At 42.2% G+C, this 11,334-nt stretch overlaps 1 protein-coding gene across 1 annotated transcript; it reads left to right on the top strand.

Annotated features, from left to right (window-relative positions):
* Window positions 1-3,243: 3,243 nt before the first annotated feature.
* Window positions 3,244-9,441, top strand: ggt1a (gamma-glutamyltransferase 1a; the record flags this gene model as incomplete). Its single annotated transcript, XM_080498795.1, has 12 exons — window positions 3,244-3,419; window positions 3,496-3,626; window positions 3,700-3,789; window positions 4,097-4,289; window positions 5,901-6,061; window positions 6,256-6,405; window positions 6,721-6,857; window positions 7,069-7,256; window positions 7,356-7,483; window positions 7,728-7,840; window positions 7,936-8,049; window positions 9,295-9,441. The coding sequence occupies exons 1-12, from the start codon at window positions 3,247-3,249 to the stop codon at window positions 9,439-9,441; spliced, it is 1,725 nt and encodes a 574-aa protein (XP_080354921.1). The 5' UTR covers window positions 3,244-3,246.
* Between the last annotated feature and the right edge of the window lie 1,893 nt (window positions 9,442-11,334).

Below are 11,334 nucleotides of genomic sequence, written 5' to 3'. Positions count from 1 at the left end.
AACATATCCTATTAGTAAGTCCCATCAGTGTGGCTTTAAGGGCTTTGATCCTGATTTGACCTTATTTTCTGGCATGATTCAGGCTTATCCTTGTTTAGTGACGCGCAACAGTTGATCTGCTCTCGAATAATTATTTTCCCCGGCCTCACATCCTCCCTGGACAGGTCCTGCTGCATAATTTCCTCGATGTAGTAATTATGATTGACTGATGTCCCTGATTTAATGTATCACTCCCAGGCCCCTAATTGGCTGAGTCAGATCTTTATCTCTCCAAGCGATGCTGATAAAACACCTCATTCCCCTGATGTGTGTTGAACATCACTCGATGTCTTGCACATGTAGGTATGTGTTGATGCAATACAAATCTGTGGGATCAATCTTTCTTTCTGTTTATCACATGTAAATTAAATTCCAGCCATGACCTTGAGCTTTACCTCGAAGGGGATGTCGAGGTTTAGAGATGAGTGAGGTCAATTGCTTTTACAGATGATGGTCACTTAATGGATTGCGCTGGACTTTGAACATCTGCATAATGTCCACTGCGGCTGACGACAATAACCATTGATGTCCTCAGGGTTAGAGTTCCAGCCCAACAAACTGCCTCTGCTGGGATTTTGAAAACATTGGCAGCCAAATGACGAGGACGGGCTTCAATTAAACAAATGTACAGAGTTACAGCTATCACAAGTACGGTTTTCAAGCTCCTCTAATCGTATTCTTATGCCCTACACTATCTAAATTGCTCTTTCTATCCATGAGATTTGAGTGCTGCAGTGCTAAGCCGTCTTGCCTCGCAGTAAGAAGAACTGATCTCCTCAAAGCCGAAGCCTTTGGGCAATATAACAACAATAGTGGCTCAGTGTTTTGCATTGTTGCGTCATAGGAAGGTGTGGAATTTGCATAGTCTTACTGTTGTCGCTTACCGGCAATTTAGAGTCATCAATTAAGTTCATACATGTTTTCATAGCGGTAAGTTAAAGTCCAGGCCTTTCTGTGAGGAAATGTTCTCCCTGTGCATGTGTAATCTTTCTGGGTCCTCTGAGGTTATTTACCTCTGGTTGTGTGAGTGTGTGTTTTGGCTCGTGATGTACTGGTGACCAGTACAGGGTAAACACTGCCTTTGCTGGTTGTCAGTGCACCACAACCCTGTAATTAAACAGGTGTGAACCGGAGAAAACCGACTCATGCACAAGGAAAGCATGTAAACCCTTATGTTGAATCTGTGTGCCTCTGTAGCAGCCCTGTGGGGAACTCTCAGTGATTGACTCTGCCAACCACAGCATGGATAGAGGCATCAACCGATTTAATTTTAATAATACTCTGTATTCATAGTATGAAACCAGAACTTAATCATGATAAATGAATGATAAAATTAGCAGCCGAAATTTCGTTGTGCCCTTGTGGTAGAAGTGCTTGGTTGCAGTTTGAACATGAGAAAGAAATGTTTGTGGCCTTCACAATGATAAAGGTTTCTTATCCCCTGCTGTACAGTGTGATTGGAGTGAAGATAGAGCATGTGTATATTTAGAGCAGCAAGCGGAGAAGTTATGGTGATTATAAAGAACAACAATCTTCTTGGGTTTCTCTAGTTTTTGCAACATCAAGGCAAAAGGATTGTGTTTAAATCTCATGACAAACACGTGTGACTCTTTATTGCAGCAACAAACCGAAGGGTTTAGCGCTGCTTCTTCCCTCGGCTGCCGGTAACATAAAGACAAAAACATATTTTTGCCACGCAGCTCAGCCATAAACTGACAATTGCATCACACTGAACAGAGCCTGTTTTTTTGGGAGGCCCTGTCATTAAATAGGACCACAGTCGCCCATAAAAACACATGACATCACCTCCGTTTCCACTGTGACCATCTACGTGTCTGCAGGCTGCCGTTCACCTGACGCTGAGGAACAACCGTAGCATGTGATTTGATTTGCTGCAGCGTACATATACAGGCGCGGAGACGCCGGCTCCTTTATTGTGCAGAAACATATTAAGGGAAATATTGAAGAGCGTGCGAATGTACCCCTCACAGCTACGTCAAAATGAAACCTGTAAGCCCTCCACTGAGGGATGGAGAATAAACCGCAGCTGATATTTTCATGAAAAACAACAACCACTGAGACACGTATAAAACTGAAGGGAATCTGCAAAAAAAACCCAGAAATATAATTGTCAAATAAATCAGCTCAATGCACTGAATAATCTCCCCTCTGTAGGGCGGATCTGAACCTGGGAGATGGAGAGCTGGATAGTCGTGATTAGATTTGGACACAGTCATAGCAGCAGCAGCAGCAACAGCAGCAGCAGCAGACCACAGGGCTCCTTTATCAGTGTGGCCCAGCAACAGGAGTGAACGCTGGATTAGCCGAGTTACCTCAGAAGGGCATGTTGTGAAACCGGCGGCGTCGACACCGCCGGCTTGGGCCTGTGCTCCTGGGTGGAGGCTCGGGCATCTCAATCGATCTGAGGGTCGCCTGCAGAATAATTCCAAATAGACTGTGACACGGCTACTGAGTATGGCGACGCCGTTGGCTGAGCCAATCACACTGAGCCATGGGTGACGGCTGTACGCCGCTCGCATCTGTAAACAGATCACTCGCACCTTCACTTTGGCAGACAGATAGCAGAGTCAAACTCAAGGTTATAGAGGATTTGGGGGGGACAGGCTCAAGAGTTTGAGTGAAAAGGGAGGAGGAGCCACCCATCATTTTAAAAGTGACATTTAGTTTTAAACACGATGGATTAAACTGCAAATAACAAAAGTTATTGCTGATGTTCCCAAGGGCTTAAACACAGAAGATGGAGAAGAAAGCGTTCACGATATTTACTTTTCTTTAAGTTCCTTTTGCTCTTTTTATGCTCCTACCCCCCCAGTTGCTTTCAAAAACATGTGCGAAGGCAGCACACGTGCTTATTATCCAGGAAACACTGCTCATCATCGTTACAGTGTAGCACCTCCATGTCACTCCTCACAGTCAGTCACAACAGACAACACGTCGCTGGTGGCCGGGGTTTGTCATACAAAGCGCCGCAGCGTCACGGCGGACAGGGAGGATCAGTAGTTTAGTCCAAGTCTTTCACTGCAACGCACTATTTTCACTGTGTCAAAAAGATCACAGCCAAAGGTAAGAAAAAAAATAAAAATAAAAAAAATTAACATTTGCTGTTCATTTGGTTGTATCTAACAAAGGCGGTTTCAGTTTCAGCCTGATGATGAATGTTTTTTTGTTTTTTTCTCCAAAAGGAAAATGGTTGGGAAGTCCATGATTGCTGGTCTGGTGGTCCTACTGGTGGCGGCGGTGAGCCTGTTCCTGGGGGTGTTCATGGGCCTGGGGAAGAAGAACCCGCCCGCCCCTTCAGACTACTTCTACTCGAAGGCCGCCGTAGCCGCCGACGCTGGGAAGTGTTCAGAAGTGGGGAGGTACGGAGAGGAAACGCGGGGGCAACTTGTGCACGTCGGCTTTCTCAGCCTGTTAAAAGCATCCCCGTGTTTCCAGGGACATCCTGAAGAAAAATGGATCGGCTGTGGACGCCTCCATCGCTGCCCTGTTATGTGTCGGCCTCTTAAATGCTCACAGCATGGGCATCGGAGGAGGGCTCTTCTTTGTCATCTATAACGCTTCCACAGGTGAGCGTGCGCCGTTCACTGTGTCTCACTGAGAACAACGAGGCTCAATCAGTCCTCGTTTTCTGCCCGACAGGAAAGGTGGAAACCATCGACGCGAGGGAGACGGCGCCAATGAATGCCACCGAAGACATGTTTGGCAACAATACCAAGCTTTCTCGTACAGGTACCTGAATGTGGGATGGAGAATTTCCCCCCGGAGATTCAGATCTGTCCTTGTACTCAGTAAAGCTGTTGCAGCAACTGTACTATCAGCACTGAGGAGGGATTTAGATTAGATCGCTTCTGTTGGATGTTCAGTCATCCAATGCAGCCCTCTTCCTTCCTGCTCCTCCTTGTGCTTCCAATAAAAGTAAAATACTCCATATGTGCAGAACACAGCATCCAGTGTCTCATAGCGTCTCATCAACTTCAGACAGGGGATGGTAAGAAAGACATTATGCTGGTAATCCACGGCTGCTGCTCCACAACAGGTGGATTGTCCATCGCGATTCCGGGGGAGATCCGTGGTTATGAGATGGCTCATAAAAGACATGGCAGGCTGCCATGGAAGGAGCTGTTTGAGCCCAGCATCGCCCTGGCTCGTGACGGCTTCCCTATAGGAAAAGCCTTGGCTCACGCCCTCTTCAAGAGCAAGGAATCCATTCAAGGAGACGCCAACATGTGGTGAGGGGGATTCCCTTTTGTATACTTAAATATTTGCTTCATATGAAGCCTTAAAAAAAAAAAAAAAACGGAAATAATTTTGCTTAATCCCTTAATCTCCTTTCCTCTTTTCCTTAATCACATGTCAACATGTTGGATATCAAGTTACAGCTGAGAGGCAGGTGGATAATCCTCACAGAGACTTAAAAGAGGAAAACTGAGTGTTGATAATAGTCCTCTTACATCACAGTAAACATGAAACACTTCATGATTACTGCAGGAATGTGTCTGCTTTGTCCATGAAGAGACTCATTTAGCGAGATGATTTCAAATCACAACAAAATTTGGTTAATTGAAAGCAGTAATGCAGAAACGTGTCATGACAGAAAAAAGATCAAAATTGATTGAAGTGATAAAAGAAGTGTTCAAAATGTACTAACAAGTAAACAAAACAAGAACACGGTGCTGAAAAGAGCTACGTGAATGTACTGCGATATGAAGACTGCAGGTTTTTTTTGCACTTGAATCTTTAGTTTGTTGCAACCAAGATTGATCATTTCCCTTTGTGAATTCATATGATGACAACGGCATGGACAGCTGTTCAATAATCAATCTACACTTTGCTATATTGAACCCGCCATGCACAATATAAAATACTTGAAAGTGGAAAAATTCAATCTTAAGGATTTTTTAATGGGAAACTTTTGAGTGAAAAATGATACACATCAACATTATAATGTTATTTGAGCGGAATAAATATAGTGTAACACTTAACTAAAATCACAATTTAAAGCTCAATAGTGCATCTAAATGGAATATTTTCCTCTGCGATTTCTTGATGAAGTTGTATAAACTCATTTTGTATTATAGTCAGTCACTGTAATGTTATATTATTTGAACCAAATATAACAAGATTTACCCCAAATTTCTCTTCTCACTTTTTTATTTTTTTATTAATGCTGTAATTATTTCTGTCTTCCTCTTCATTGACTTGTGTGATTGCCATTGACTCATCATTCAGTTAAAGGATTAACCAGATAAAGGATTAAGCTGGTCCTTATTCACTTGGCTTTTATAGTCAGTAAGTGCATCATGTACATTTACATTTTCATAAAAGATCCATGGCTTATGAGACCTTATGGCTTAAAACAGACATTCCAGTTATTCATCATCTTTATTACTTTCCCCAACTTAGAGAACAAGGATTAATTTCCTGTGGATAAAAAGGAATTCTGCACAGACGATACCAAGACGATACAATATGAAAGGACAAACAACATAAATATAACAGAAAATGCATGAGTGCAAAAACATTAATGTGCAAAAAAGTCCACTGCAGGAACAGACATGAATACATAATGTAATAATGACATAATGAGGGTGAACAGCTACACCACTGGCCACGTATGAAGTTGATTTTGTTCTGATTTAGAGGCTTCTCATCACAGACACTTTTAGAATAATGTATCTCAAATGATGTGTTGTTGGGTCAGAAATTAATTTGTTATATTTCACTCTCTTGATACTCTCAGGCTTCATGTTCACCAGTTAAACATGGCAGCAGTATTATATTCTTCCCAGTGTTCACTTTCAATGACGTTCTTCTTCTTCTTTTTTTTTTCTTCATTTCAGTGAGGTGTTCTGTGATTCTCAAAAAAACATCCTGAAAGAAAATGACATAGTTAGATTTCCAAAGCTGGCTGAAACATACCAACGGATAGCGGAGGAAGGCCCCGACGTGTTTTATAACGGGACAATGGCTCGCAGCATCGTCGAGGACATCCAGGCGGCAGGTGTGCTTCTTTTTTCTTCCCATAATAAGGAAAATATAGCGAGCACTGTGGAAAAAAACTAACTAAAAAATAAAGTTGGACATAATAGAACTCAAGCTAGGAGTCACTGGAAATCCCACTGTAAGTGATTTACAGTAATGGGATCATTATTCCTCAGTTTAACTTCACTGTGACACTTTTTGAACTTGTTCCAGGCGGCATTATCACCCTGGATGACTTGTTGGAGTACCAGCCAGTGCTGAATGAGAGCCCACTGAAGCTGAACGTGGGGGAATACACCATGCACGTTCCAGACGCCCCCTCCAGCGGCCCTGTGCTGGCACTCATACTGAACATCGTGGACGGTGAGCGGCCTCGCCGGGCGCCTGTGCAGTCATGCAGGAGAAAGGATGTCAGGCTTCCCCAGGTCGCCCCTGGAATACTCCTCCGCCTGCTTCCTGGAGGCTCAAAACAGAGCCTGTGCTCAGTTCTGCTGGCCAAGTTTGAGTCGCCATCTGTTCAGCTGGAGCCGCAGACGAGCAGTGCCTCCTTTAATTTCTAATGAGGGATAACAATTAATGTATATGTGTGTGTACGAGCTTCATGTTGTCCTTTTGACTTAAGAGTTTAATCGCCTTCACGCAGTTTGTAAAGCCAATCATTCTGTGGATATTCCACAGGGTACAACTTCACAGACACAAGTGTATCGACAGCAGAGAAAAAGACTCTGACATACCACCGCATCGTGGAGGCATTTCGCTTTGCTTACGCCAAAAGGAGCCGCCTGGGCGACCCACGCTATCTCAACATTACTGATGTAAGTGCCCATGCTGTTATTCTTCAAACCTCTTTGGAGCCTTTCCACAATCACCGGCCTCATTACAGTCATGATTCTCTCATCAGCAAAGGGGTGGATTGGGGTGAAAAGAGTTGCTGAAGGGCATGTGCACAAAAGAAAGAAAAAAAAAAACGAGTTTGGGCGATTTCTTTTTTCCTCCTTGTCAACTCGCTCCCATTGTTCCTCTCAGCTAATCCAAAACATGACCTCAGACTACTTTGCTGATGGCATAAGGAGTAAAATTACAGACGACACCACCCATCCAGACAGCTACTACGAGCCTGACTATTTTGTCCCGGACAACCACGGGACAGCTCACCTGTCGGTCATCGCCGAGGACGGGAGCGCTGTGGCAGCCACCAGTACCATTAATTTATAGTAAGAGTCTCATTGTCCGACCTGCCCACCGATGTTTACTTTGGATTCGAACACAACAAATGTTTCTCCCATCGAGAAAAATCTATTTTGTTTCCTCAGTTTTGGGTCTAAAGTCATGTCTCGATCAACTGGGATCATTTTCAACGATGAAATGGACGACTTCAGCTCTCCGTACATGACCAATGGGTTTGGGATCCCTCCGTCGCCCAACAACTTCATCCAACCAGGTATGGCCGACTGAAATGGCCCTACATTACTTCCTGAACCTCTTGTCTGAGGTATGACTTTCTTGCACCAGTGGATCTTTTCAAAATAAACCTTTATTTCCAACAGATATAATCAGTACTTGGTATTTCTCTAATAAGGTTTCCGATCTCACATTTTCACCAGCGTTATATTTGCTCCTGCTTTTGTGATCTAATTAATTCTGTTTAGCGAAGATAGAAAGTCAATTCTGTTCATCTGTTGCAGGCAAGAGGCCGCTGTCGTCCATGTGTCCGACTATCCTTTTTGACAAAGAAAACAAAGTAAAAATGGTAGTAGGAGCCTCCGGGGGCACAAAAATAACCACAGCCACTGCCTTGGTGAGTGGACTTCATTGTCATGCAGCTCCAAGCTGCAGATTCACACGCTCCGGCACGTGGAACTTTGACATGTTACATTTTCTGTCTGCACAAAGGTCATCCTGAACTCCTTGTTCTTTAACTACGACCTGAAGAAAGCCGTGACAGAGCCGCGAGTCCACAACCAGCTGAATCCTAATATGACAGTGGTTGAGCAGGGCTTTGAAAAGGTGGGTGTCACGCAGGCACCGCAGTGCAAAGTAACAGTTCAATTAGAAATGGCTACACGGGTTCTGATGCTAGTTTGTAGAGCAACCGGTTCTGGGAAACATCATTTCGATTCTCGCTGAGTTCCATGTCATCCAGGTTGTCGTTCGTGAGGAGGTTTAAAGTGGAGACAATGTGTGTGCAAAATGCTGCATTTACAGTAGACCAAACGAGATGTTTTACAAGGAAACACAAATATGTACATCGATGGGTCTCGGAGGCAGCGGAGGAAGTTAGACAACCTGCAAAAGCGTACTAAGGTCAAGGACATATTATATATAGAACAGTGTGTACAGAATATAAAGCCATTGGTACACAATAAAAAAAAAAACCCAAACATGCATATTCAATATAATATTATATACATACTATAAGATTTAAATATGCAATAAAATCATTATATTATTGAAGTCTTTGGGACTTGTGCCTCAAACCTTGTTTGCCTTGTTTGATGTAACAACAACCTAAATTGTTTTAAAATATAATGTAATAAAACCCAAAATGTCATAACTGGTCAATAATGGTAGCAAAGTGCTGACCCTGAAATATAATTACATGGTTTTAAATAAAACCAAAAATGTAATAACTGGACAATAATATAAAATGATTTAACAAGAATTTAAATGTGAATTTAATGTGTTTAATGTTAATACATTATTTTGTACTGATGATTGGAGAAATAGAATACAGATTACAGAGAACAGAAGAGTACTAATGACTTGGGCAACAGCAATCATACATAACTACCATAAACTGTATATAGATAAATGTATAAACTCACTCTTTCACTGGTATTTAAATTAAGACATGTTTAAGTGCAAACCATAAATCATTGACTCACTTTATGATGTCATAAAATAATTACAATATTAGAGGAAACATTTTATTTCATCATATTTGATAACAATTCGGGCTCAAACAAGCCTCCAGTGTGGCAAAACACAATAGTTAGTAAATTAAGGTATACATTACAAAGATGGTTTCCTTCATCATTGTGTTCATCCTGCACACCTGTCAGCGTCATGTACATCATCATCATCATAACTCAGGAAGGAGACAGGGAGGAAACAATCAAAAGCCTTAGTGGGACGCCTCATATAAATAAGCTACTCAGTGAGTTGCCTGTGATAAATACCATGACCATCAACTATGATCCTGGTTTATGAATCCCCCCCCCTTCTCGTTTGTGTGTGACGTTCCCACGGCAGAGCGTCCTGGAGGGTCTGGCACAGAAGAACCATGTGACACAGCTGCTGAGGACTCCAGACTCTGTGGTCCAGGCGGTGGTGCGGCAGGGAGAGCGGCTCTGTGCAGAGTCCGACCCCAGGAAAGGAGGCTATCCGGCGGGATACTGAGCAGGTTCTCCTCACGTCCCCCGGTGACCACCGTCTCCTCAAAGACACTCGGACAGAACCACGGATTATTAAAGGCGTCTGCATCGAACACTTGACGCTAAACCTGTGGAGAGAGACACCGTATGTTCTCGGAGATCACTTCTTTCTGCTCCAACATAGAACCTGAATCAATTTTCCTACAAAAACTCATTTAGTTGACATAACTTCTCATTTTTGTACCTTTTTTCTTTTTTTTTTTGCATTTTCAATTAAAAAGGTAAATCTAGTCTGGTTTCATCACCATGTTTAAGAAGGAAGGTGATGCTTGAGGACTGGAGGAGGAAAAGCTGCAGGTACAAACTATCAGGATAAAGAGTAAGAAGATTTGCTTTGTTGCAACCATAGAGCTTTTCCATAAACATTAAGGACTGTCGACGTCCATTTTAAATGTTGCATTTGTGGGATGAGCAGCAGACCCATAAGAAAGTGGCTGAATATTCTCGGCCAGCCCCAGACTGGTCCCATGACCGGCCCACAGGCCCAAACTCAACCTTATGAAACCTTTGTGGGCGTGTGTTGTTGGCGCCAGGAGTGTGTGGGCCGGCTGCTGAGCAGCATGAGGAGGACGCTGTTGTGGCTATGCATGGTGCGACCACACGCTACTGAGGTTTGTTACAAGGGAAAATAACAAAACGCTAAAGTGATCATTTCTCCTGTTTCAAACATCCACTAAATCTATCTGGTGATCAATAACAAAAAGAGCCACCAGAAGCCCAAAACAATGAAGAAAAGCTGTTTGGCACGGCAGAGAAGATTTGGCTCATTTTCTATTTTAACACACTGACTCTGCTGCTCATCCCACACATTTTTTAATTATTTTTTTTACAGATACATTATGAGATAAGAAGCATCATTACAACCAAGAACTAACCTGCCAGACACACATTTTCTGTACTTTTGGTTGCTAAAGCCAAGTTACATATCAAGTCAGGCCGATGAGAAATGTGTTTTTTTTTTTTTTTTTTAGATTTTATTGCTAAAGGGAGAATCGGAGTTTTAGGTTGTCCCATTTTTATTTCTTTTATTTTTTTTAAGGAAACCTTTTGTGAATAACAGGAAGTTTGTCTGGAGAGAGTTTGTTTGGATGTCGATCTGGTGAAAAGTATTACAGTAAAGCAAGCAGGTATACCAAATAAAAAGGAGGACATCTCAGGTTGTTGCCTGTTTCACCAAAAATGTCTCCTGGTGTAAGTAGATCCTGATCATTTAGAGGAAAACCTATCGTGTTATTTTCTACTATTTCTGAATTGTAAATGTTTAATATCGAGTAGAGGTTAAGTGAATGTATAGTGTATCCGGAAAAATACATTTGCAGATATATTTTTCTAAACATGCATTGTTCTTATGCCATGTTTGTTGCCATGCTTGTTATTAAACATTTTGAACAAAGATGCTATATTTTATCATAGTAACTGAGATATGAGGCACAAAAAAAAAAATCACTCTTCTGTTTAAGTTTCGTGGTTCGTCTGATTTTGTTCTTCAGTTGAATGTTGTGATCAATAAAATTAACCCGGTGCACATACACTGCAAGAAGGATTCAGAGTCTCAGTGGTGCTGAAGATAATTATCATCGGTTTTGAAAAATGACCTGGTGGGTAAATATGAAGGCAGGATGTTATTCTAAACAAAAAGGATAATTATCTTAGAAATACGTGCAATGGTTTGGTGAAAAAGATCCTCCCTGATGACCTGAACTGAGAAGATAATGATCTATGTGGAGGAAAACTGAGCATTTATTTTTCTTGAACATAAAGGAATGGACCTAGAAGATGTTTTTCCCCCAATACAAGTAGATTCATCAGTTCACTGGGTTGCCGAGCCACTTCCCACCATCTTTTCTTTTGTTTTTTT

Source organism: Blennius ocellaris (genome assembly GCF_963422515.1).
Source record: "Blennius ocellaris genome assembly, chromosome: 7".
Taxonomy (NCBI): domain Eukaryota; kingdom Metazoa; phylum Chordata; class Actinopteri; order Blenniiformes; family Blenniidae; genus Blennius; species Blennius ocellaris.
The sequence above is the reverse complement of the archived record's forward strand: the minus strand, read 5'-3'. Positions and strand labels throughout refer to the sequence as shown.